Consider the following 27,302-nt stretch of genomic DNA (forward strand, 5'->3'; position numbering starts at 1 on the left):
GGCAACTGACTTGCCTAAGAGTCACAGGACTATTAAGTATCCATCCAAAAGCAAGCCCAGTTCTGTTGAACCTAATTCTTCTCAACACACTGCTCTTCCCTCTAAATCATTTTAAAACAAATTTCCTACCTACCATTGCATTCAGGAAAACTTCGCTCCTTGGAGAGAGCACTTATAAAGTCATCTAACTCCACCATTCCATTCTCTGTTTTTAAAAAGAGTTTAGATTATACATTCTGGTGTATTTTTGCATAAAGGCAAATTTACATTTTAACACAACTATTTTTAAAATTTACTTGATCCTTCATTTCATCATCCTATTTCTCCTTCATATCATGTCTCATAATTCTTTCTAGATTAAGTCAGTTCATTTGAACAATTATTGAGAGCATATTAGTGCCAAGAACCATGCTAGGCACCGAGAATACAAAAATAAGAAAGACACAGTCCTTGCTTTCTCAATATCTATTACATGCAAAGGACTGAGTTAGATACTAATTTCTTAACAGATCTAGGAAAAAAGAAAGATGTCCATATAGATAGACCATGAGAGAGTTAAGGAGTCTATTTCATACCATCTTGAAAACCCACTCAATATACTATCCATTAAGACATCTTAACAATACTAACCAGCCCTGATAAAACCAAGGATCCCCATCTCTATCTCCCTAGTATCCATGTGGTCCAATGTTTTACCTATTTTTAGATATAAACCCTCACAGTGATCATGTCAATCCTGATAAGCAGCAAAAAGGGCTCAATAATTTTAGTGCCACCCACTCTTTATATAATTTTTAATTGAATCTTCTTTCAGATTTGCCTTAGCTAAAAAATTGTGCCCAGATTCTGAGGATTCACTTCTAATGTTATTCTCCAATCAGTCTTTCCCCAAAATGTCACCTCTTTCCTCTCCTCAATTGAACTTCTGTTGTGGAAAATGCTTAGTTACTGATAAAAATAACTTCCCTAGTATAAAAACCCTTCCTAGAAACTTAAACTCTGCCTTTAACTTAGGCTAGTGACTGGGATATGCCACTCAACATCTAAATGTTAACTGCTAAGCATACCTGGCTCTAAATTCCCCCGTATTTTGTAATCTCCAATTATTAATCTTTGGATCCTTGGGCTATTTGTGCAGATATATCCATACCCCTTAGATATTGTGGTCTTACCGTCTGAACCTCGCTACAACTGGATCAGTCTCCCCAGCACCACCCTACTATTAATAGGCACAGATAGGGATAGTGATGAAGAGCTTTACTGAAATGATCTGGAAATATGAAAGGCTCCAAACCAATCCATTTGGTCAGAACTTAAAGGAATTTTTTTTTACTATTTTCCATTTTTATATCTGAATTTTCTTTAGAATGACCCATTCTGTCCCATTCCTAATTTCTAATTGAGAGGAATTCCTCCAATATTTAATACTATCCGATAAAAATATCTAACTTTCTCAGAAACTTCAGTGTTATCAGTCTCTCACCATTTCTACTAGTGTCTGTCACAATCTTCTGGAATTCTTCATCTAATAAATTAATTCCTGTTGAAGGCAAAATAGACTGAAGTTCTTCTGCTGCAATGTAATTTTCTTGAAGTTTACTGATAGCTTCACAGAAGTTTTCTAAATACACAAAATGTAGAGAACTATTAGGCAACAGAATTTATGTGTCAAAAGCAATAATACTCAAAATCTTTAGAAATTAGAGAACAAGTTTTATCTATTTTATATTACCTTATAGATTTTATAAGACTGCTTTTCTCTCCATATCTGTTTATATTACATTATATTTAATCTTTCTCTTACAGGTCAAACACAGAACTGTCCTAACATTCTATAAACATTTATAATCTACTTGTTTGGGGGAACAGCCTGTTCCAGTGGCCCAGCCAATGCTGCTTGCTTCTGATTAAAATAAAATTAATGGGGCCAGGTATGGTGGCTCCTGCCTATAATCACAGCACTTCGGGAAGCCAAGGCAGGTGGGTCATTGGAGGTCAAGAGTTTGAGACCGGCCTGGCCAACATGGTGAAACCCTCTCTCTACTAAAAATACAAAAATTAGCTGGGTGTGATGGTGCATGTGTGTAGTCCCAGCTACTCAACAGGCTGAGGCAGAAGGATCACTTGAACCCGGGAGGCAGAGGTCGCAGTGCACTGAGATCGCACCACTGCACTCCAGCCTGAGTGTGTGTGTGTGTGTTTGTATGTGTGTGTGTAAAATTAATGAGTCCAAGAAATAAAAACACCGAAGTGTTTTGTTTAAATTGAAGAATTCCAAGCAAAAATGTAGAGTTCTTCACCCTCCCATTAATTTACTCTACCATGTTTTTAGTTCATAACCTTCAAAAAATAAAATCTTAGAAGCAAATACACATAGACATCATGTGCTTCTTACTGATGCACTGAGATGGGTACAATATCACTTCTGAGGTAATCTGACCAAAAATGCATAACCTGAATTTATTTGTGAAGGAATAAAAGAAAAATCCAAAATGAAGAGTATTATACAAGACAACTAGTCAATAGTCTTCAAAGTGTCAAGGTCATGAAAAATTGAGGAAGCATCCCAGACTGAAGGGGACTAAAGAAAAGTGACAACTAAATGTAATGGGTGATTCTGGATTAGATCCTGGAATTGAAAAAGAACATTCATGGAACAACTGACAAAATTTGAATAAGGTCTGTAGATCAGTAACAGTATTGCATCAGTGTTAATTTCCTGGTTTAGATCATGTCCTAATGGAAATGTTTGTACTATTTTTGTGACTCTTAAGAATGTGAAATTATTTAAAAATGAAAAGTTAGAATTTTTTAATGTAAATCATACAGGCAGTCATATTCCATAAAAGTCCAATTACCATTAATTTGTTTTGGGAAGTTATGCCAGATAAACTATTTCATACTTCTCTATATTCAGAACATTAAGTATGGCTGTGGTAGGTGACATCATTTTATTTTAGTGACACGAGAAAGGTAGATATCACTTTCTTCTGACAGCCTCTTCTACCCATGTCTGTCTGCTGTTTCATTATTCCTTTAACCCAAGGTTTTAATTCTTTTGAAATAAAAATAACTCTCAGAAATTCAAATGAGGCACAAAGTAGCAGCAGTGCATTGGTAAAGGAATCAGAATCAGGATGATAATCACTGTGCCTCCTTAATAGATCACATTCCTTTTTTCCATTGAGTTATTTGAATTATGCACTAATGTATGAATCACAAAATTTTCACTAAACAATCATTTTATCTATTACATTAAATACTAAATGTGATATGACAGTCAGTAAGTTTTTAAAAGAGAATAAATATGACTTAAGTAACTTCAGCAGAGGACTACAGGAAGAAATCTTTAACTGGGTTCCACACACACTGCTTCTATGATGCAAGTAATACAAGGAGAGAAAATATATTGGTTGGGAAACCATTGCTCATCTTTGAGAAAAATCATAAAGACTTGGAGACCTAGATATATAGTATTATTTTTTCCTGATATTCTCCTTCCATAAGAGATAATACCTGAAGTACTATGAATATTATATATTTAAATTACAGCACTCTAAGCAAAAATTTCACACAGATTTCCTACTTGTTTAAATGTTTAATAAATTACAAAATAAACATTTCCAAAAGAAACCAGGCCTTCTACTTTCTAGGAAATATTAATGATTGCAATTAATCACTGAATAAGTTTCTCAGGAAAAGTTAAGCTCCTCCCTAAAGAGGGCATCTGGAAAGGAATTATCATCAAAATCACAATATTATATCCATTAGTCTATGTGTCAGAAGTGGCAGGCCGGACGTGGTGGCTCATGCCTGTAATTGCAGATCCTTGGGAGGCCAAGACAGGAGCACTACTTGGGGCCAGGGGTTCAAGACCAGCCTTGGGAACATTATGGGACCCCGTCTCTATGAAAAAAAAAAAAAGTTAGCTGGGTGTGGTGGCATGTTCCTATGCTCCCAGCTACATGAGAGGCTGAGGAGGTGGGAGGATCACTTGAACACAAAAGGTCGAGGCTGCAGTGAGCTAGGATCACACCACTACACTCCAGCCTGGTTGACAGAGTGAGATTCTGACTCAAAAAATAAAAAATAAACATACAATTCAGTGGCATTAATCACATTTACAAAGTTGTACCACCATCACTACTGTACATTTCCAGAATTTTTGCATAGGCATGGTGGTTCACGCCTGTAATCCCAGCACTTTGGGAGGCTAATGCAGGAGGATTGCTTGAGGCCAGGGGTTTGAGACCAGCCTGGGTAACCCTGTCTCTATAAATAATTTAAAAATTAAAAAAAAAAGAAGTGGTGGTTACCCAGGGTGTTAACAATTGAAATGCTTACAACTATCTAATAATTGATTCATTCTGTTCATTTCTGTGATGACTGAAGAACTCAAGAACCTAGATTTTTACTTACCCAGAGTACTAATTGCAGTTTTTTCCGTAGACGAAACCTGTTTTTGGAGACTGGAATGCTTTCTTACAGCTGGCTTCTGAAGTTTTGGGATACTAGAAATATCACTTTTATCCAGAGACTTACTGAGGCTTGTACTACTCTTCAAGCTTTGTGGTTTAGACTTTGAGTCATGAATTTCACCCTTCTCTGAATGTTTTTTAAAGTTTATGCCATTCTTTGAATATGGTTCTTGGACTCCTACATTACTGCTGCCAACCCCACCCAGAAATTTTCTTATTTGCCAAGTATTTTTTGGTCTTTTAGATTCAAGGTCATCATTCTCCATAATTTTGCTATAATATTGGTTGCTTTTTTTATTTAACTTTTTGGATATTGAAGGTTCAGGGAGTTTGGAAGACAAACTATTTTTCTTCTTATATTTTAGATAGCATCCTGCTATACTTGATAACTTTCTGTCTGAAGTAATTTCATTCAAAGGTGATCCTTCTGTAATTGCTAAATAAGAGAAATATACAATTATTTCATTTACCTGTATAATTTGCAATACATTTCAAAAATAACAACTAAGTCCTCATGAAAACTATTCAAGAAATTATCAGTTGCTTAAACATATAAAACAAACCAAAAAAATTAAAGAACTGACAGTCAAAAGATTGGACTATTAACTAGGTCAAATGTAATGTGCTGCTTTAATATATTTACATATTCCCATCCAAAGCTATTTAAAGTTACAGTAAAACTAAAATGATAGCCTAATGAAGTATATGGTTCTCATTCCCCACTCCTTCCCAATTGACAAAGATAACAGATTAATAAGCTAATACAGATAGAAATTCCTTACTTATAAAAGGCAGAACTATGAGGAAAAGGGAGATTTTATTTATAAAATTAGAACTTAAGTAATTACTCTCCTAAATATTCTTGGTATTTGTGGAGGAAAAAATAACTTCATATATAAAACAACATCTTTAGAAAATTATTAACACAATGCCCCAAACTGAGACTTCATTTACAAAATTTATCTGATGTTTCAGAATCCTATCTTACATTTTAATAACACATTTTAAAGTATTTCAAATGTTATAATATTTGATCCTCAAAACAACTCTATGAGACTGTCACGCAGCAGCAATATAATCTCAACTATGAATAAATTTTGCCTAGAGGAAATAAAAAAGTTTCTTATCTTAGACTCTATGAGAATTAACAATTGAAAATAATTAAATGAAAATATTTTAATATTAAAGTCTGAAAATACTTAAAGATGGTGCTATATATGTATCTCTAAGTGCACTATGTATCAGATAAATAGGTTAGTGAGCAGGTAAAAATATAATCTTTGACACTTCTGATTTAGGCTTTTGGACCACACCAAACAGCCTGCCCAGAATCTCTGATTCTCACTGATTAAGGGCTTTCCCAGTCCTTCAAATGCAGAGACATCAACATAAGGCAACAAGAAACATGAAAAATCAAGGAGACATAATACTACCAAAAGAGCACAATAATCTCCTGATAGCTGACCCCAAAGAAATGAAGATACAGAAACTTCCTGATAGAATTCAAACTAATTGTCTAGAGAAAGTTCAGGGAATAAAATTAATGACATACAGAGAAAAAAATTCAGTGAAATCAGGAAAACAATAAATGACCAAAACCAGAATTTTACAGAGACACTGAAATTACACAAAAGAAAATAAACAAAAATCAAGAGCTGAAAAGTGTAATGAAAGAAATGGAAAATATAATAGAGAACATCAACAACATAACTGATCAAGCACAAGAATGAATCTGTGAACCTGACGACAAGTTATTTGAAAATATATAGTCTGCGGTGAATAAAATAAAAAGAATGAAAAATAATGGGGAAAGCTTACAGGATTTATGGGACAGCATCCAAAGAGAAAATAGTCAAGTTATAAGAGTTTATGAAGGAGAAGAGAAAGACAAAAGAGTAGAAAACTTACATAAAGAAGAACAGAAAACGATCCAAATTTGGGCAAATATATAAATATCCAGGTACAGGAAGGCCAAATGCCTCCAATCAGATGAATTCAAACAAGACTACACCAAGACATAATATAATCAAACTGTCAAATATCAAGAACAAGAGGGAGATTCTGAAAATAGCAAAAGTAAATAACATACACGTTCCAATAAGGACAGCAAATTTCTCAGCAGACACCTTATGGGTCCATAGAGAATGGACTATATATTCAGAGTACTGAAGGAAATAAACTGCCAACCAATAATACTGTACCTAGAAAAACTGTCCTTCAGAAATGAAGATAAAGACTTTCCCAGACAAAAGTTGAAAGAGTTCATCCCCTATATTTGTCTTACATGAAATGTCAAAAAGAGTTCTTCAAGCCAAAAGAAAAGGATGCTGTTTAGTAACACAAAAAATAAATGTGTAAAACTCACTGGTAAAAATAAGTACACAGTCAAAGTCAGAATACACTAATACTATAATGGTGGTGTGCACTTCACTTACATAGTATGAAGGTTAAAAATAATAAAAGCTACAATGATTTGTTAAGGGAAACAATATAAAAATCTGTAAATTGTGACATCAAAAATTATAAATGCAGAAGGAGAGATGAGGTAAAAGCATAGTTTGTTTATGCAAGCAAAGCTAACTTGCTATCAGCTTAAAATTGCCTGTCATAACTACAAGATATTTTGTAAGCTTCAGAGTAGCCACAAATCAAAAACCTACAGTAAATACACAAGATAAAAAAGTTAAAAAAAATCAACAGAGAAAAATCAGTCACAAAAGAAGAGAAAAATAAGGAAACAAAGGATCTATGAAACAAGCAGAAAACAATTAACAAAATGGCAGTAGTAAAATCCTTCCATATCAATAACTACCTTGAATGTAAATGAATTAAAATCTCCAAAGAAAAGACATAAAGTGCCATGTGGAACTGTGAATCAATTAAATGTCTTTCCTTTATAAATTACCCAGTCTCGGGTATGTCTTTATTAGCAGCATGAGAAAAGACTAATACAGCAACCAAAACAGTATGTATAAAAATAGACACAGAGGCCGGGCACAGGAGCTCACACCTGTAATCCCAGCACTTTGGGAGGCTGAGGCAGGTGGATCACCTGAGGTCAGAAGTTCAAGACCAGCCTGACCAATATGTTGAAACCCCATCCCTACTAAAAATACAAATATTAGCTGGGCATGGTCATGCATGCCTGTAATCCCAGCTACTCAAGAGGCTGAGGCAGGAGAATCGCTTGAACCCAGGACGCAGAGGTTGCAGTGAGCTGAGATCACGCCACTGCACTCCAGCCTGGGTGACAGAGCGTGACTCTGTCTCAAAAAAAATGGACACAGAGAGCAATGGAACAGAATAAAGAACCCAGAAATAAAGTCACATATTTACACCCAACTGATCAACTGTTGGTTTACACCCAACAAAGCAACAAAGCCAACAAAGCAGTCAAGAATATACACTGAGGAAAGGATACCCTCTTCAATAAATGGTGCTGGGAAAAGTGGATAACCATATGCAGAAGAATGAAACTAAACCCCTATCTCTCATCATATACAAAAAACAACTCAAGCTGGATTAAAGACTTAAACATAAGACCTGAAACTAAAAAACTGTTTGATGATAACATAGGGAGAAGTCTACAGGACATTGGTCTAGGCAAAGATTTTATGACTAAGATCTCAAAAGCACCAGCAACAAAAACAAAAATAGACAAATGAGACTATATTAAACTAAAAAGCTTCTGCACAGCCAAAGAAATAACAGATTGAAGAGACAATATCTTGAATGGGAGAAAATATTTGCAAACTATTCATCTGAGAAGGGATTAATATCCAGAATTTATAAGGAATTCAAGGAATTCAAACAACAGTAAAAAAAAAAAAAAAAAAAAACCATTAAAAACTGGGCAAAGAGCCAGACGCGGTGGCTCACGCTTGTAATCTCAGCACTTTGGGAGGCTGAGGCAGGTGGATCACCTGAGGTCAGGAGTTCAAGACCAGCCTGACCAACATGGTGAATCCTCTCTCTACTAAAAATACAAAACTAGCTGGGCGTGGTGGCATATGCCTGTAATCCCAGCTACTTGGGAGGCTGAGGCAGGAGAATCACTTGAGCCCAGGAGGCAGAGGTTGCAGTGAGCCAAGATCGCGCCACTGCACTCCAGCCTGGGCAACAAGAGCAAAACTCCGCCTCAAAAAACAAACAAACGACAACAACAACAAAAAACTGGGCAAAGAATATGCATAAACATTTCTAAAAAGAGGACATGTAAATAGCATTTTGAGTATTATATTTTATCTCCCTGATTTAAGAGGGTAAATTATTCAGAGAAGGTTTTCAAAACCCTTTATAAATAAAACTTATAAATTAAGATTTAAAGACTTTAATTATAAACAAAACTTGTCATAGCAACAAGAGCTCACTTACAAACATCCTCATACTGTTCCTGTAGCTCATTCAAAGTAAATATAATATCCCCAATATCCACCATGTGGTTACCTGTAATAGAATAAGTTCAAATACTGTATTTATTTTTGAACATAGATATATCTGCCATCCTATTCTAATATGAAAACAACACAGAATGTGTGGCAAGTAGGAACAAAGAGCCAACTATTACAAGTCCTGAATAAAATCTGAAATCATGAATTAATAACTCAGTACACACCCAACATAAGAGTAAGACCATGGTCTTTTCTCCTTAATAAAAGAGTTTTTCATCAAAAGAAATAGTCATGTTTTAAGCTCTTATGCTAATCAGGATATTTTTTCATTTTACATGTTTTTTAGAGTTTATTACAGGTATTTATTTACTCTTTTGACTTCATTTCTAGATTGTGAACTCCTCAAGAATAGAGGATGTGTTTTTCCTTTGTTTCCCCAATGCCTCGCAAAGTACCTACTTCTTATCACTAAAAATTATTTTTGGCTGAACAAAATATACAGAAGGTGATTTAAAAAACAATGTAATGTCTACATAGTGAATAGCAAACAACGATTTACTTTGTACCTTCTCTGTGTCCAGCACTCTTATAACTTCCCACTATTCCTGCCCCTGCCCGCCTAAGACCATTTTACTTCTTGGATAATGCATGATTGAGGATGTGTTCAGATGCAGTCACCTTGAATAATGTCATTTCAATTGTGCACAGAGGTAGAAAATGCTTTGCCCAATAGTTCTTGCCTCCATATATTTGATTTTGCTTGCCATCCAAGATGAAAAAGACTGAAAATTTACTTATCTATAATAGTGATGGTTTTTTTCTTCAGTCTATTCATAAGAAATCAACTGTTCAATAATATGCATAAGTGAAAACTGAGAGGAAGAAGCAAATTTTTATTGTTTTCCAGAAACAGGAAGATATGTTTATTTTACTGTCCAATTATTTCATTTAAAAAGTTGAATGTTTGATAAAATAAACTTTTGGTACCATAGAAACATTTCAACAGCTACAATGACATATTATTACTATGCACAACTTCAAAAACAAATGCCTCCAGCTCCAAGTAAAGTGATGTTGAACATCCTGACTATAGTTCGGCTGTAGGAAATTTCTTGTATTGCCAATGGTTTCCTCGCCTTGGAAAAAAATACACAATTGAAAAATATAAATAAGACCTTCAATGAGTTGGGAATAATAAAAATGGTATCTGAAGTTCAGTCATCTAGATCTTGGGAAGTTTGCAGTAGCTCTAAGGGTTCAACAAGCAAAATAAAACCCTGTGAATATTTAAACTTCAGTCATCCAGGAGGTCCTGTAGGTTCACAGTCGGTCTATCAAAAACAAAAGCTATTCCTGTTGTGGTAGAACTTGGTATCAGGTTCATATACCATTTTTCACCAGCTCATGAACTCCATTCTCATCGATGATTAAAGGTGCATGGAATTCTATATCTGCCACATAACTTTCTATTCCTTCCTCAGCATTAGAGATAAGAGGAGAGATTTCACACTGGATTGGTACATCATTGGCATCCTTTAAGTGGGAAATTGCTGGAAGATGATAGCCATTTTCATCTATAAAGTGACCCCTGCATTGAGAACCCAGCAATAATGAAAGTGTGCCTTGCAGTAGTAGAGTTGTCTTTCCCATTCTGACTGTCAGCATTCTTTAGTGTGGAAAAGTCATCTTCCCATAATATTTCATAAACCACAGACTTCTTTGTGAACTAGAAGATTTTTCTATACTTATTATGGAAAAGACAAATTTTTCCATACTTATTCCACTGGGTTTATCTGGCTTAATTAAGTGCTGTTGGGTATCCACATAAGGAATCTTCTTTTGAGCCACATGGTGCTACAACTGAGGTTCATAAACATTGACAACATCTCTCAGAAATGGTACAGTGAATAAATGGTTGGCAATATTCCCCACATTGAACAGCAGTCATCCATCTGAGCTTCATTTCTGAGCTGTTGCCAGGGAAATATCACTATATTCTACCACCTGGTAAAATCCATCCATTCGGCAAACCACTCCAACCAGTTCTGTAGGGTTTGTTTTCTCTACCACCTTTGCTCCACAGTCTGCTCCTTTCTGAATGCAAAATCCAATGAACCGTGGGTCTGCCACTTTTACTAATACGCTGTCAACACAATAGACACGAATGTTCCAAATGCCTCTTTGCTCCATATCCTCCACAATATGCCAGGGGGCAAGAGCCTGACAAAGACCACCATTCTCATCTGGAGCCATAGAAACTTTGTTCTTCTCTTCCAAAATAATTTGCCCATCAAAACTCATGGCAGGGAGCATTCCTTACTGAAAAAAAGATTATATTTTCTATTTTTTTTAAACCAAAGTACTTGTGCTTGGTGAAGAACTCCTTTGTAGATTCTGCTGTTCTGCCACTGATCATTATATGGAATAATGCATTTGTTGCCATAATATTTTTCAGCTAACTGTTGTAGCTTCAGGATATGCTCTGCTTGAATCTGAAAAAGTGTCTTATGGGATGGCAAACCAACATCATACATCCCCTCTGGATATGCAACGAGTCTAGTCCCCTGCCCACCAGCTAGAACAACTGTGACTTTGTTCTCAGAAATCTGGAAAACTTTGCTTTCCCAGGCCTGGAGCTGATCTAGCTTCCCTGCAGCACTGCCCAGTACTTCTCGAGGGACAGGTTCCATTCACGCATCCACCTTTTCTTGATGAGAGGACTGGTTAAATCCTTCAATGGCCTTTTGGAAAAAGAAGTTCAGTTCCTGAAAGTCGATGGCCTGGAGCTCTGCATAAAGTTCTACCTGTCGGGCTTCTTCAAGCTCATTCCAGAAACGTAGTGGGTGTTCTTGCTCAGCTTTGGACAACCTGAGTTTAAGGTCATTAGTGTTCATAATGCTCTGATAGCCAAGCTTTGTGAAAATAGGGGTGCAATGCATGTATCTACAAAGCTTCCTCAGCGGGACCACAGCTCCACCTGGCTCCTTCTGTGCTGGCGTCCTATGTCCCCTCCAAATATATACCCTCATCCTGGGCCATGGCGGCGGGGCGGGGCAAGCCAGGACCAGGGCCAAGGGGAGTGGCCCAGCCATCCTGCCCCTCTTGCCGCCATGAGAAGCAAATATGTAAATTAAAGAATAGTATCATTTTGGTGTTGGGTCCACCTGATTCACTCTGATTCTCTGAAAATTGGTAAACTATGTATTTCAGGTGCAGGCCTTTAAATCACTGCAAAGCAAGTACTATGTGTTTGAACCAATCAAAGAAATGCTAGACAAAATTGGTGCTAAACTGCCTTCTGATTAGAGATTGCTTCCTACATTCTGGTTTCTTATTTCCTTGGTATTTATCCTCATTCTGGTTTTGATTATAGTTCTAACACTTCCCATAACCTCCCCAGTAACTGGCACTTATGGTAGATTGATTCCATGTCCCATGTTCTTAGATCATGGCTTAAGTCCTAAGACAACTCAAAGCTTCAACCCTCAAGCTCTTGAATCTGATCACTGAAAAGTTAGACCATACATGTATTAATCCAGTGGAAAAGGCCATCTTGCTTTTACCTGCTCTTCATTTAGAAAACTCCTTTCTCTGAACAGAAGTCCAATGTCAACTAATAAGAGTATGGTAGTCAACCATGTTCACAGATTCATTAGCTCTTGCTCAAATTTATTCCTTGCATCTATGCAATAATAAACACCTATTATGAAACTCCCAAACAAATATTACCTACTTAAATAGTCCCTAGTGGCCAAAGACGCGTTCGAGAATCTGAAATGACTATCTTGGTCCCTGTCTAACTTAGCAAAACCTTAAAGAATGATTCCTGGTTGAAACTAAGGCAATCAATATGGTCATAGGTATCACTTATTTCCTAAAGGGAGCTCAAAACAGCCTCCTACTCTAAGGTATATAATTCTGGAGGAAATTCATCCTGGAAAATGCAGCTACCTACTGTGAGAGGAAAAAAATGATCCTAATTATTAAGGTCATATATGCAAGGCAACGTTACTCTGAAGGTGCTAAGTGACCATTAACACTACATTTCTGTAATCTTCAGGTAGCTCCACAATATCGAAAGCCTCCTCTAGCAAAAACTGCACTAGTCACAACTTCCCACCCAGTTCAATTTCCAGATCTCTAACCTCCATGAGAGAGAGAAAAAAAAAAACCGCTATACCAATACACTATTTCAGAAACCAAAATACCTGACCCTCTAAGAACTGCCATCAGCTGATTTTCCATATGGCACTTCTTGCCATATCTTAATAAAGCAAATCCTCCTTGGACTTTCCTGAAAATTTCAGGGGGCTAATTCCTTCTCCCTCATTGCAAACATCTATAAAGATGAACATATTATCTACCTATCATCTCCAACAATATACCAAATGCAAAAATAAGATGCTGGAACAGTACCTGCAGTGCTATGTCTTCTTTTAGCAGGACTGTGTTATATTATTCCTTACTGCAAAATTCTGCTACAGAAAAATTAACATCTCCTACCTGGGTGACCCAAAATTTTTGGCATCCTGGGGTTGTTTCCTTTAATATTAAAATAGCTCAGACCCCAGAGCATATACTAACATAAATCAATACCTTGACCAAAATTTGAGGATTCCTGAGTCACTTGTGCTCTTTTTATTTTTGCTTTGTTTCTCTATTCCCATGGACTCTTGATCTCACTCACATTATTACCTTCTACAGGTACAATCCTCTTTCTGCCCCAAGCAGATCGAACATAGAACCTATAGGTCTTTATCCTTGAACTCTCCCCACCAACAATACTAATACAAGTCTATTGTATATAACCAACTTTTACTGGTAATTTGCAATTGATGGGAGTAAGGGAGTTCTTAAGAAGCACAGCAAGCAACTACATACTATAGTCCTAAAGTTCTATGGGTACTCTATCCTCACTCACTCTTAGGTTCTATCCATCTTCTTCCTCCACTGCTGAGCCACTACTATATTTCAAATTCCTGTTGCTTTCTTATGTACAGTACTTTATCTTATCTTTTTGCTCAATCTAGGTGTTTCTCAGTATGTTTTAACTCTCATAATCTAACATATCTATTAAGATTATTTTCCTGGTCAAAAGATAAGGACCTTCCTTATGAGGAATTTTGTCTCAAACTACAGCCAGCTTATTCATATGATAAAATGAGGAACATTTTGTTCTTTCTGATTGGAAGATGTGGCATGAGGAATCAGAATTATTCATTCATTCAACAAATATTTGTTGAGCGGTTAATATGTGCTATAAGCACCATGCTAGGTACTGAAGATACAATATTAAGCTAAAGCAGACATGATATCTGCTCACCTGATGCTCAGTCTTATTTGAAATATCAACGTCAATCAAACAAAAATACAAATTTCAATTGCGAATAGTGCTATAAGAGTGTATAACATGAGAATCTGACCTACTCAGAGAGGTCTGGGAAAACATCCCTGAGGAAAAGACAGTTGAGTTTGGATCTAAAGTATAAGTAGGAATTACCTAAGGGGAGAAAAAGGTTCAAGGAAGAGAAATGAACACATGCAACAGCTATTTGGCAAGAAGGGGCATGGTATATAGTTGAAACTCTAAGAAGGCACAGAGAGCAAGGAAGAATATGGTCTCAGATAAAGCTGAAGATCTGGGCAAAAGCCAGAACCCACAAGGCCCTGTAAACCACACTAAAAGAGTTATTTATCCCAAGAGGTATTATTAGATTTTATGTGAGGAGAATAACATGATCAGACCCGTATTTGAATGAAGATCATTATGGCTGCAGTATAAAGGAACATAAGAGTGGATAGGGGTATACTTGTTAGGATGAACTGCAATGGTCCTGAGGAAAGGTTATGTGAACTTGGACTAAGATAGGGAGATAAAGAGAAATAGATCACGTCTGTAATCCCAGCACTTTGGGAGGCCAAGGCAGGTGGATCAGAAGGTCAGGAGATCGAGACCATCCTGGCCAACATGGTGAAACCCTGTCTCTACTAAAAATACAAAAATTAGCTGGGCGTGGTGGCACGTGCCTGTAATCCCAGCTACTCGGAGGCTGAGGCAGGAGAACCACTTGAACCAGGGAGTCGGAGGTTGCAGTGAGCCGAGATCACACCACTGCACTACAGTCTGGCGACAGAGTGGAGTTAAAAAAGAGAGAGAGAAATAGAAAGACTTAAGAGATATCTATCTTATATATAGAAAAAAGGAGAAAAGTTTTTAAAAAGATGTATCTAAGACTTTAAATAAGGGAACTATTGCATGAGGAATAGAGAAGTAGAGTTGCCAAGGATGACTCTCAGGTTTCTGCCTCACCCTTCTGTCTGTTCTAGGTGCCAAGCAGTGTGATAAATGTTTATATTTAATTCCTATAACAATTCTATAAAATTAGTATCATTTGTCCAATATACCTCCCCAAATAAAGCAGGAGACCTGGAGACCCAGGCCAGAACTCCATAAGCCAAAAAGCAAGGTACTGCAGCTGTTTCATATATGATTTCTGTTGTTCCTGGTAGGGCATGCCCTAAAGGCTTAAGAATAGTCTTTAAAATCCCCATTTTACATTTTCATACCCCATCATATCCTTCCACTCATGCCTCACCCCAGAGCACACCATACCTGACTTCCTAAGAGAACTCCATGTGGCCTGATTCTATCTCCAGACCACATATCAGCAATCAAAAGCCCACTACAAAACCACCATTAATAAATGACAAAAACTAGTGGAAGCCCACTCAAAAAGATGTCATGTCTGATTATTTTTCTGCCATATTTACACAAACTGTTCCTTTGGCTTAAGATGTTTTTCTCACTCTTTGCTACCACCTTCAACTACTTAATTCATACTGATCCTTCAAGATTTAGCTCAGACATCAGCCCCTCTGATAATCTTTCCCTAAGGCTTCCAGTATGAATTAGCAGCCTATGTACACTCTATTATAGTATTTGCCATGGAGCATTTTAATTTTCGGTTTACTTGACTCTTTCCACACTTGAATGTGAGCTCCCTCAAAAAAAAAAAAAAAAAAGAAGTGTGTTTTATTCATCTTTGCATCACCTAGCACAGTTCCAGGCATAGTAGATATTAAATGACTGACTATCTGATTCATTAAGTGAATGAATCAGGCTGGGCCCAGTGGCTCATGCCTGTAATTCCAGCTACTCAGCAGGCTGAGGCAGGAGGATCACTTGCTTCCAGAAGTTTGAGACCAGCCTAGGAAACATAGCAAGACCTCATCTCTACAAAATAAAAATTAGTGTGGCATGATGGTGCACACCTATAGTCCTAGCTATTCAGGAAGATGAGGTGGGAGGATTATTGAGCCTAGGAGGTCAATATTACAGCAAGCTATGATCACAACACTGCACTACAGCCTGGGCAACAGAGTGAGACACTGTCTCTAAAAATAATAAAATAATTGTAGGGTCCAGCCCCACAGGGTCAGTGGGTTTTCTCCCTGTGTGTGGAGACGAGAGAGTGTAGAAATAAAGACACAAGACAAAGAGATAAAAGAAAAGACAGCTGGGCCCGGGGTACCACTACCACCAAGATGCGGAGACCGGTAGTGGCCCCGAATGCCAGGCTGCGCTGATATTTATTGGATACAAAACAAAGGGGCAGGGTAAGGAGTGTGAGCCATCTCCATTGATAGGTAAGGTCACATGGGTCACGTGTCCACTGGACAGGGGGCCCTTCCCTGCCTGGCAGCCAAGGCAGAGAGAGAGAGACAGACAGACAGACAGCTTACGCCATTATTTCTGCTTTTAGTACTTTCACTAATTTGCTACTGCTATCTAAAAGGCAGAGCCAGGTGTACAGGATGGAACATGAAGGCGGACTAGGAGTGTGACCACTGAAGCACAACACCACAGGGAGACGGTTAGGCCTCCGGATAACTGCGGGCAGGCCTGACATCAGTCAGGCCCTCCGTCAGGCCCTCCACAAGAGGTGGAGGAGTAGAGTCTTCTCTAAACTCCCCCGGGGAAAGGGAGACTGCCTTTCCCAGTCTGCTAAGTAGCGGGTGTTTTTCATTGACACTGACGCTACCGCTAGACCACGGTCCGCTTGGCAACAGGCATCTTCCCAGACGTTGGCATTACCGGTAGACCAAGGAGCCCTCTGGTGGCCCTGTCCAGGCATAACAGAAGGCTCACACTCCTGTCTTCTGGTCATTTCTCACTATGTCCCCTCAGCTCCTATCTCTGTATGGCCTGGTTTTTCCTAGGTTATGATTGTAGAGCGAGGATTATTATAATATTGAAATAAAGAGTAATTGCTACAAACTAATGATTAATGATATTCATATATAATCATATCAAAGACCTATATCTAGTATAACTATACTTATTTTACATATTTTATTATACTGGAACAGCTCGTGCCCTCAGTCTCTTGCCTCGGCACCTGGTTGGCTTGCTGCCCACAATAATAAAACAAATGAATCAATCAATTAATCACTAATTATGATAGGACATCCTCTGGTTACAAGTAAATATGTAATACAAAACACCTGCTAAATATTTTTATCATGTTTAAAGCAATCCACATTGTGCAGAGAGCAACTGAAGGGCATAGCAAAATTGTTTAATCAAAGCTACATAATAAAATTGAGAATTCAAGAAATTTAGGTCTTCTAACTTGTGGAGTCAATGCTCTTGATACTACAAGAAACTACTTCTCCACAAAGACCAGAAATGACTTGGAAAAGAGACGTAAGGCTGAATTTTTTAAAATTCATTTTATTATTTAACCAAACATACCAAACTATAACAATTTTAGAAACCTCTCATTTAATTTTTCTAGACTATTTCTTACTATAGACACCAGTAAACAGTGTCAATGGCAAAAGGTAAGAATCAGGAGAAAAAAAGAGAAGCAAAGGACAGATAACAAAATTGATATCCGGAAAAAAATGTATAAATATATGCACATATATATGGACATATATATCTCAATGCAAATAACTCACTGTCAATATAGGTATGTTTTGTCACTTCTTCTAAAATTTCACGGTTTATAGGGATACCCATGCTATCCAAAACAGCAAACACGTCATCAGTTGAAACTCGACCACCTTTTATCCTACAGAAAATCTTCAAGGCATCCTGGAATGCTGCAAAAAAGAAATTATTATACCATGAGAATCAACAGCTTTTCTTGGAAAAGGAGTTGATTTTGTGTCAATAGCCTACTAAGGGAAAATAACTTTGTATAAGCACAGGGTTTTATAAATATTTATCTACAAGTAAACCACTGATATAAAATAACTTTATAATAGTGGTTAAAACATTGGTCTTTTATTTCTCCATAGGAATTTCATATTCTTATGTTAACAAGCCTTAGCACATAAAATGAATTGAAAAGAACCTAGTCAGAAGGAAATATTCAGCATGGCCCTGACTAGCGAACCAAATCTGGGGGTCCCCAAGACATCTACTTCTGAATGTCAGAGTCTATAATTTTAAAACAATTTAACTAAAATAAACACCAAATCACTTTATCATTTTCTAAAAATTTTAGAGTCACATCAGAGAGCTCAGTATATTTTTAATTTTAAAAAGAAAATATTCAGATAAATTATAATTTTCCACAAAAAAAACTTCCTTAAAAATGAAACAGATTGCTGGGAAAACTGGCTAGCCATTTGTAGAAAGCTGAAACTGGATCCCTTCCTTACACCTTATATAAAAATTAATTCAAGATGGATTAAAGACTTAAACGTTAGACCTAAAACCATAAAAACCCTAGAAGAAAACCTAGGCATTACCATTCAAGACATAGGCATGGGCAAGGACTTCATGTCTAAATCACCAAAAGCAATGGCAACAAAAGCCACAATTGACAAATAGGATCTAATTAAACTAAAGAGCTTCTGCACAGCAAAAGAAACTACCATCAGAGTGAACAGGCAACTACAAAATGGGAGAAAATTTTCGCAACCTATTCATCTGACAAAGGGCTAATATCCAGAATCTACAATGAACTCAAACAAGTTTACAAGAAAAAAATAAACAACCCCATCAAAAAGTGGGCAAAGGATATGAACAGACACTTCTCAAAAGAAGACATTTATGCAGCCAAGAAACACATGAAAAAACGCTCATCATCACTGGCCATCAGAGAAATGCAAATCAAAACCACAATGAGATACCATCTCACACCAGTTAGAATGGCAATCATTAAAAAGGTCAGGAAACAACAGGTGCTGGAGAGGATGTGGAGAAATAGGAACACTTTTACACTGTTGGTGGGACTGTAAACTAGTTCAATCATTGTGGAAGTCAGTGTGGCTATTCCTTAGGGATCTAGAACTAGAAATACCATTTGACCCAGCCATCCCATTTCTGGGTATATACCCAAAGGACTATAAATCATGCTGCTATAAAGACACATGCACATGTTTGTTTATTGCGGCACTATTCACAATAGCAAAGACTTGGAACCAACCCAAATGTCCAACAATGATAGACTGGATTAAGAAAATGTGGCACATATACACCCTGGAATACTATGCAGCCATAAAAAATGATGAGTTCATGTCCTTTGTAGGGACATGGATGAAATTGGAAATCATCATTCTCAGTAAACTATCGCAAGGACAAAAAACCAAACACCGCATGTTCTCACTCATAGATGGGAACTGAACAATGAGAACACATGGACACAGGAAGGGGAACATCACACTCTGGGGACTGTTGTGGGGTGGGGGGAGGGGGGAGGGATAGCATTAGGAGATATACCTAATGCTAAATGACGAGTTAATGGGTGCAGCACACCAGCATGGCACATGTATACATATGTAACTAACCTGCACATTGTGCACATGTACCCTAAAACTTAAAGTATAATAATAATTTAAAAAATTGAAAAAAAAAATTAAACAGATTGAAAGCCGTGTCCAACTGCTAAATTTATATCCTCCCTGACCACTACAACCCTTAATTAGCCTTGACAAAAAAAAAAAAAACACAATTCCCATTATCAATTTCGGACGGAAAATCATTTATAGTCAGACTAGATTTTCTTGAAATTCATCATATAATAAACTAATGATTACTAAGTTCTTTGATAAGCACAGTCAAGGAGGAAAAACTGGGCATTATTTGTTCATTCGATTAGTCTTTTTTTTAATTAATTAATTTTCTTTTTTAAAGACAGGGTATCTCTCTGTAGCCCAGGCTGGAATGCAATCACACAATCTCGGCTTACTGCAACCTCTGCCTCCCCAGCTCAAGCGATTCTCCCACCTCAGCCCGTTGAGTAGCTGGGACTACAGACACGTACCACTATGCCCCGCTAATTTCTTTGTATTTTTGTAGAGATGGATTTTTGCCATGTTGCCCAGGCTGGTCTCGAACTCCTGGGCTTAAGTGATCCACCCGCCTTGGCCTCCCAAAGTGCTGGCACTACAGGCATGAGCCACCATGCCTGGTCTCAACTAGTCATTATTGATCAAGTGAACAAAAATAGCAGAGGAAGGGACCTCCAGAAACCCTCTGCTCCATAAAAGCAATGAGAACTCTGGCAAAAATTATCAGAACCAACTTGTTTCAAAACTCTGAAAATAAGCCAAAGGCTTGCAGCTATCCGAGGAATTTCTTCAAGAAAAATGACTGAGTCTCAATAAGAACAGTGAGGTTTGTGGCATTTAAACTTGCCCTATTCCCATCTACCCATCTTCAGGTTCCCTGGAGCATTGAAAACCAGTACTCCACAATCATGATGAAAATGTATGTGTGTACTATTGAGGTGAGAAAGGCCTCTTTAAGCACAACTCAAAACTCAGAAGACATAAACAAAAAATAATAAATTTTGTGATAAAATGTAACAGTCCCATTCCAAAAACCAAAGACACCATTTCAAAATTAAAAGAGAAACAACAGACTAGAAGAAAACATTTGTAACATACATAACAAAGGATTAATAGCCAGAATATGAAAACTCCTACAAATCAATGAGATGAACAACCCAGTTTTTTAAATGAAAAGTATATGTGAAAAGGCAATTCATAGAAAAAATATATAAATGACCAGTAATTATATTAAAAGATTACTAATTTCATAATTGAGAAATATAATTAAACAAGATAGTTCCTGCAAAACAAGGTGGCAAAATTTCTTTTTCTCTTAAGAAAAAGATATTTGCATTTTTCCCTTTTATTTTTCTCTAGGGAGTCTCTTGATTTCTAACTGTATGCTTGATCTTTTTACTAGTTTCTATGAGACCTAGGTCCTTTGCTTCCACTCTGCCTAGTAATTGATAACTCATTTTGCCTTGACAAAACATAAATTATATGTATGTATGTGCATATAAAAAGAATTCTCAGGTCAGTATTAAACTGTAGCAATCTTGGGTTAAAGAAGGTCTTTCACATCTTTATACACATATATTGCTTGGCTATTTTATTAAAACAATATATTCAAGAATTATGTGTGTTCTTTTAAAAGGAACAAAAGAAACCTGAGAGTTCTTGATTAGTCTCAGAACACTGTCCACAAACACAAAATAAGGTCAAAATAGGAAACCAGGACTTGAAAAATCAAGGAATATAGGGAAGTAAATAAGCTATTCTAAGTTGTGATTCAAAAAGTGGTCTCTACACACTGCTCTGTCTGTCCGAGTGAAAGTTGCAAGTTAGTCCTGCCTCCTATCCATCATTTTTCCCTACTGTCTGGAACTCAACTTACATTTTTTTCTGACTATAGATTTATATGTGTGTTTGGACTCCTAAGTACTGACCACAGATACATACATATAATTTATGTTTTGTAGCAGGGCACAGTGGCTCACACCTGTAATCCCAGAACTTTGGGAGGCCGAGGCAGGTGGATCACCTGAGGTTAGGAGTTCGAGACCAGCCTGGCCAACATGGTGAAATCCCACTTCTATGAAAAATACAAAAATTAGCTGGGCGTGGTGGTGTGCGCTTGTAATCCCAGCTACTCAGGAGGCTGAGGCAGGAGAATTGCTTGAACCAGGGAGGCAGAGGTTGCAGTGAGCGAGATCGCGCCATTGCACTCCAGCCTGGAGTATAAAATAGTAATTTATGCTTTGTCAAGGCAAAATGAATTATCAAAACGTCAAAATAGGAAACCAGGACTTGAAAAATCAAGAAATACAGGAAAGTAAATAAGCTATTCTAAGTTGTGATTTAAAAAGTAGTCAGTTAGTAGACACTCACATCGTGAACTTTTGCTCCAAGAACTACTGCAGGAACATATCAGGAAAGCCAAGAGAATCCAAAGACCCCTTCAAGGAGGTGGATGCCCTTGCAGGCTCTGTGGGATGGGCAAGTAACTGTGAGTCGGCTTGCTTTCTCAGTGGGGAGGCTTGTAGGCTGGGACAAGTTCTCATCCCTGCTCACCGCCTGCCTGGAAATAAACTCGGTGCTATAGGTGAAGCGCAGTGGGAGTGAAACCAGTCTTTCAGACTGTGGGCTGCGTGGAAGCTGGGTGAGGCCTATCGCTGCTGGCTTTCCCCCACTTCCCTGGCGACCTGTCAGGCAGCAGAGGCAGCCATAATCCTCCCAGGAACATAACTCCATTGGCCTGGGAACCACACCTTCACCCCGACAGCAGCTGCAGCAAGGCCCACCCAAACAGAGTTTGAGCTCAGACATGCCTAACCTGCCCCACCTGATGGTCTTTCGCTACCAATCCTGGTAGCAGAAGACAAAGAACATAATCTCTTAAGAGCTCTATGGCCCTGCCCACCACCTGACCCTAGGGCAAGCTTGTAATCTCCCTATACTACTGCAGCTGATGTGCTCTTGAAAGTGCCACCTCCTGGCTGGAGGCCAACCAGCACACTAAACAAAAATACAACCAAGGACCCTAATAGAGTCCACTTCACTCCCCTGCTACCTCCATTGGTGCAGGTGCTGGTATTCACGGCTGAGAGACCTGAAGATGGAATACATCACAGGACTCTTTGCAGACACTCTCCAGTACCAGCCTGGAGCCTGGTAGCTCCACTGGGTGGCTAGATCCAAAAGAGAAATAACAATTACTGCAGTTTGGCTCTCAGGAAGCCCCTTGTCCAGGAAGCCCTATGTCTCAGGAAGCCCCTAGGGGAAGGAGAAAAGCACCAAATCAAGGGAGCACCCTGAGGAACAAAAGAATCTGAACAGCAGCCCTTGAGTCCCAGAGCTTCCCTCTGATATAGTCTACCCAAATGAGAAGGAACCAGAAAAACAATTCTGGTAATATGACAAAACAACGTTCTTTTACATCTCCAGAAGATCACACTCAAAAGCTTAGCAGCAATGGATGCAAATCAAGATGAAATCTCTGAATTGCCAGAAAAATAATTCAGAAGGTCAATTATTAGGCTAATCAAGGAGGCACCACAGAAAGGTGAAGTCTAACTTAAAAAAAAAAAAAAAGATACAGGATATGTATGGGAAAATCTCCAGTGAAATAACATAAATAAAAAACAATCATAACTTCTGGAAATGAAGGACACACTTAGAGAAACGCAAAATGTGCTGCAAAGTCTCAGTAATAGAATCAAATAAGTAGAAGAAAAAACTTCAGAGCATGAAGACAAGGCTTTCTAATTAACCCGAGGCAACAAAAACAAAGAAGAAAGCATTTTTTAAAATGAATGCACCCAGCACTGCTGGGTGCAGTGGCTCATGCCTGTAATCCCAGCACTTTGGGAGGCCAAGGCAGGCGGATCATGAGGTCAAGCAATCGAGGCCATCCTGGCCAACCTGGTGAAACCCCGTCTCTACTAAAAATACAAAAATTAGCTGGGTTTGGTGGCGCGCAACTGTAGTCCCAGCTATTCGGGAGGCTGAGGTAGAAGAATCACTTGAACCTGGGAGGCAGAGGTTGCAGTAAGCCGAGATCGCATCACTGCACTCCAGCCTGGTGACAGAGCGAGACTCTGTCTCAAAAAAAAAAAAAAAAAAAAAAAAAAAAAAAAGAACAAAGCCTCCAGGAAGTTTGGGATTACGTTAAATGACCAAGCCTAAGAATAATTGGTGTTTCCAAAGCAGAAGAGAAATCTGAAAGTTTGTTAAAACATATTTGAGGGAATAATCAAGAGAAACTTCCCCGGCCTTGTCAGAGATCTAGACATCCAAATACAAAAAGCTCAAAGAACACCTGAGAAATTCATCGCAAAAAGATCATTGCCTTGGCACATAGTCATCAGGTTATCTAAAGTCAAGATGAAGGAAAGAATCTTAAGAGCTGTGTGGCAAAAGCATCAGGTAACCTATAAAGGAAAACCTATCAGATTAACAGCAGATTTCTCAGCAGAAACCCTACAAGCTAGAAAGGATTGGGTCCTATCTTTAGCCTCCTTAAACAAAACAATTATCAGTCAAGAATTTTGTATCCAGTGAAACTGAGCTTCACAAATGAAGGAAAAATACAGTCTTTTTCAAACAAATGCTGAGAGAATTTGCCATTACCAAACCAGCACTACTGACTGCTAAAAGAACTGCTAAAAGGAGCTCTAAATCTTGAAACAAATCCTCAAAATACACCAAAATAGAATCTCCTTAAAGCATAAATTTCACAGGACCTATAAAACAATAACACAAGAAAAAAACCCAAGATATTCTGTCAACAAATAGCACAATGAATAGAATAGTACCTCACATCTCAACGCTAACATTGAATGTAAATGATTTAAATGCTCCACTTAAAAGACAGAGAATGGCAGAATGGATAAGAATTCACCAACCAAGTATCTGCTGTCTTCAAGAGACTCACTTGACACTTAAGGACTCACTCACATAAACCTAAGGTAAAGGGGTGGAAAAAGATACACCATGCAAATGGACACCAAAAGCAAGCAGGAGTAGCTATTCTTGTATCAGACAAAACAAACTTAAAGCAAGAGCAGTTTAAAAAGGCAAAGAGGGACATTATATAATAATAGGACTAGTCCAACAGGAAAATATCATAATCCTAAATATATATGCACCTAACACTGGAGCTCCCAAATTTATAAAACAGTTACTACTAGACCTAAGAAATGAGACAGACAGCAACAGTAGTAGGGGGCTTCAATACTCAACTGACAGCATTAGACAGGTCATCAAGACAGAAAGTCAACAAAGAAACAATGGACTTAAACTATACTCTAAAAAAAATTGACCTAACAGAAATTTACAGAACATTCTACCCAATAAATGCAGACTATGAATTCTATTCATCAGCACATGGTACATCCTCCAAGATAGACCATATGGTAGGCCACAAAACAAGCCTCAACAAATTTAAGAAAATTAAAATTACAGCAAGTACTCTTGCTACAGTGAAATAAACTGGAAATCAACTCCAAAAGGAACCCTCAAAACCATGCAAATACAGGGAAATTAAATAATCTGCTCCTGAATAATCACTGGGTCAACAATGAAATCAAGATGGAAATTTAAAAAATCTTTGAACTGAACAATAATAGTGACACAACCTATCAAAACCTCTGGGATACAGCAAAAGCAGTATTAAGAGGAAAGTTAATAGCATAAAATGACTACATCAAAAAGTCTGAAAGAGCACAAATTGGCAATCTAAGGTCACACCTCAAGGTACTAGAGAAACAAGAACAAACCAAACCCAAACCCAGCAGAAGAAAAGAAATAACCAAGATCAGAGAAGAACTACATGAAACTGAAACAAGAAAAAAAATGTAAGTCAAAAACCAAGTAGATAAAAGAGAACCAGGAAAATCCTAATGCCATGGAGTCTATCAAAATGCCAAAAAGAAAAAGCAAGCCAAGCATCATATCTATATTGTTCACTGCTGCATATATAGGCATATTAATGTTTATTACATAAATGAGTAAATAAGTATTGAAGAGTTTTTATTGCCCTTTACTTGCTAATCCAGTTCTATAAAGACTATCACATTCACATATCCTTGATTCTAACAAAATAAAATCTGGGCTGGGTGCAGTGGCTCATACCTGTAATTCCAACACTTTGGGAGACCAAGGCAGGCGGATCACTTGAGGTCAGGAGTTCGACATCAGCCTGGCCAACATGGTAAAACCCCATCTCTACTAAAAATACAAAAATTTAGCCAGGCATGGTGGTGCACGCCTGTAGTACCAGTTACTTGGGAGGCTGAGACAGGAGAATCCCTTGAACCCGGGAGGCAGAGGTTGCAGTGAGCCAAGATTGTGCCACTGCACTCCAGCCTGCATGACACAGCAAGACACCATCTCAAAAAATAAAAAAATAAATAATAAATAAATAAATATACAATCTGATTCACTATAAAAGGAACATACCTCAAAATAATAAAGGCCATATATGACAAACCCACAGCCAACATCCTACTGAATGGGGAAATGTTTAAAGCATTCCCCCTAAGAACCAAAACAAAACAAGGATGCCTACTTTCACCACTCCTATTGAATATATTACTGGAAGCCCTAGCCAGAGCAATCAGGCAAGAGAAAAAAAAGTAACAGGCATCCAAGTTGGAAAAGAGAAAGTCAAATTATGTCTGTTTGCTGATGATATAATCTTATACTGAGAAAACCCTAAAGACTCCTCCCAAAAAACCCTGAGATTTGATAAACAAATTTGGTAATGTTTAAGTAGATAAAATCAACATACAAAAATCGGTGGCATTTCTATACACTAGTATCAAGCTGAGAACCAATCAAGAAGGCAATGCCATTTAGCTTAGCTACAAAAAACAAAGTACCTAGGAATACATTTAACCAAAGAGGTGAAAGATCTCTACAAGGAAAACTACAAAACAGTGATGAAATAAACTATAGAGAACACAAACAAATGGAAAAACATCCCATGCTCATGGATCAAACACTTAATATCATTAAAATGACCATACTGCCCAAAGCAATCTACAGATTCAGTGCAATCTCCATCAAAATACCAATGTCATTTTTCACAGAAATAGAAAAAATAACCTTAAAATTTACATGGAACTAAAGGAGCCCAAATAGCCAATGTAATCCTAAACAAAAGAACAAAGCTGGAGACATCACATTACCTGACATCAAATTATACTATAATAGTAACCAAAACAGCATGGTACTGCTATAAAAGTAGAAACATAAATCAGTGGAACAGAAAACAGAACCCAGAAATGAAGCTTCATATCTATAGCCACCTGATCTTTGACAAAGTTGACAAAAACATACACTGGTGAAAGGACACTCTTTTCAATAAATGGTAAAGGGAAAATTGGATTGCCATTCACAGAAGAATGAAACTGGACCCCTATCTCCCACCATATACAAAATCAACTCAAGATGGATCTAAACTTAAATGTAATACTTGAAGCTTTAAGAATACTAGATGAGGCTGGGCGTGGTGGCTCACGCCTGTAATCCCAGCACTTTGGGAGGCCGGGGTGGGAGGATCATGAGGTCAGGAGATCGAGACCATCCTGGCTAACACGGTGAAACCCCGTCTCTACTAAAAATACAAAAAAATTAGCTAGGC

At 37.7% G+C, this 27,302-nt stretch overlaps 1 protein-coding gene and 1 pseudogene across 25 annotated transcripts in view; both read right to left on the reverse strand.

Moving 5' to 3' along the window:
* The window catches only part of EFCAB13 (EF-hand calcium binding domain 13), an 87,274-nt gene that overhangs the window by 31,562 nt on the left and 28,410 nt on the right, over positions 1-27,302 (reverse strand). For all 25 annotated transcript variants that reach the window (XR_008621581.2, XM_055100928.2, XM_055100919.2 and 22 more), the window contains 5 exons: positions 17,834-17,977; positions 8,853-8,924; positions 4,420-4,914; positions 1,484-1,621; positions 134-205 (listed from right to left, as the gene is read on the reverse strand). Coding sequence is in view for 24 of the 25 variants with exons in the window: in XM_055100928.2 (XP_054956903.1) it covers positions 134-205; positions 1,484-1,621; positions 4,420-4,914; positions 8,853-8,924; positions 17,834-17,977 (921 nt within the window). In the remaining variant the exon portion in view is untranslated. The remainder of the gene's footprint in view (positions 1-133; positions 206-1,483; positions 1,622-4,419; positions 4,915-8,852; positions 8,925-17,833; positions 17,978-27,302) is intronic.
* Positions 10,250-11,763, reverse strand: LOC100974823 (UDP-N-acetylhexosamine pyrophosphorylase-like; annotated as a pseudogene).

The sequence above is a fragment of the Pan paniscus genome, chromosome 19, assembly GCF_029289425.2.
Source record: "Pan paniscus chromosome 19, NHGRI_mPanPan1-v2.0_pri, whole genome shotgun sequence".
Lineage (NCBI taxonomy): Eukaryota > Metazoa > Chordata > Mammalia > Primates > Hominidae > Pan > Pan paniscus.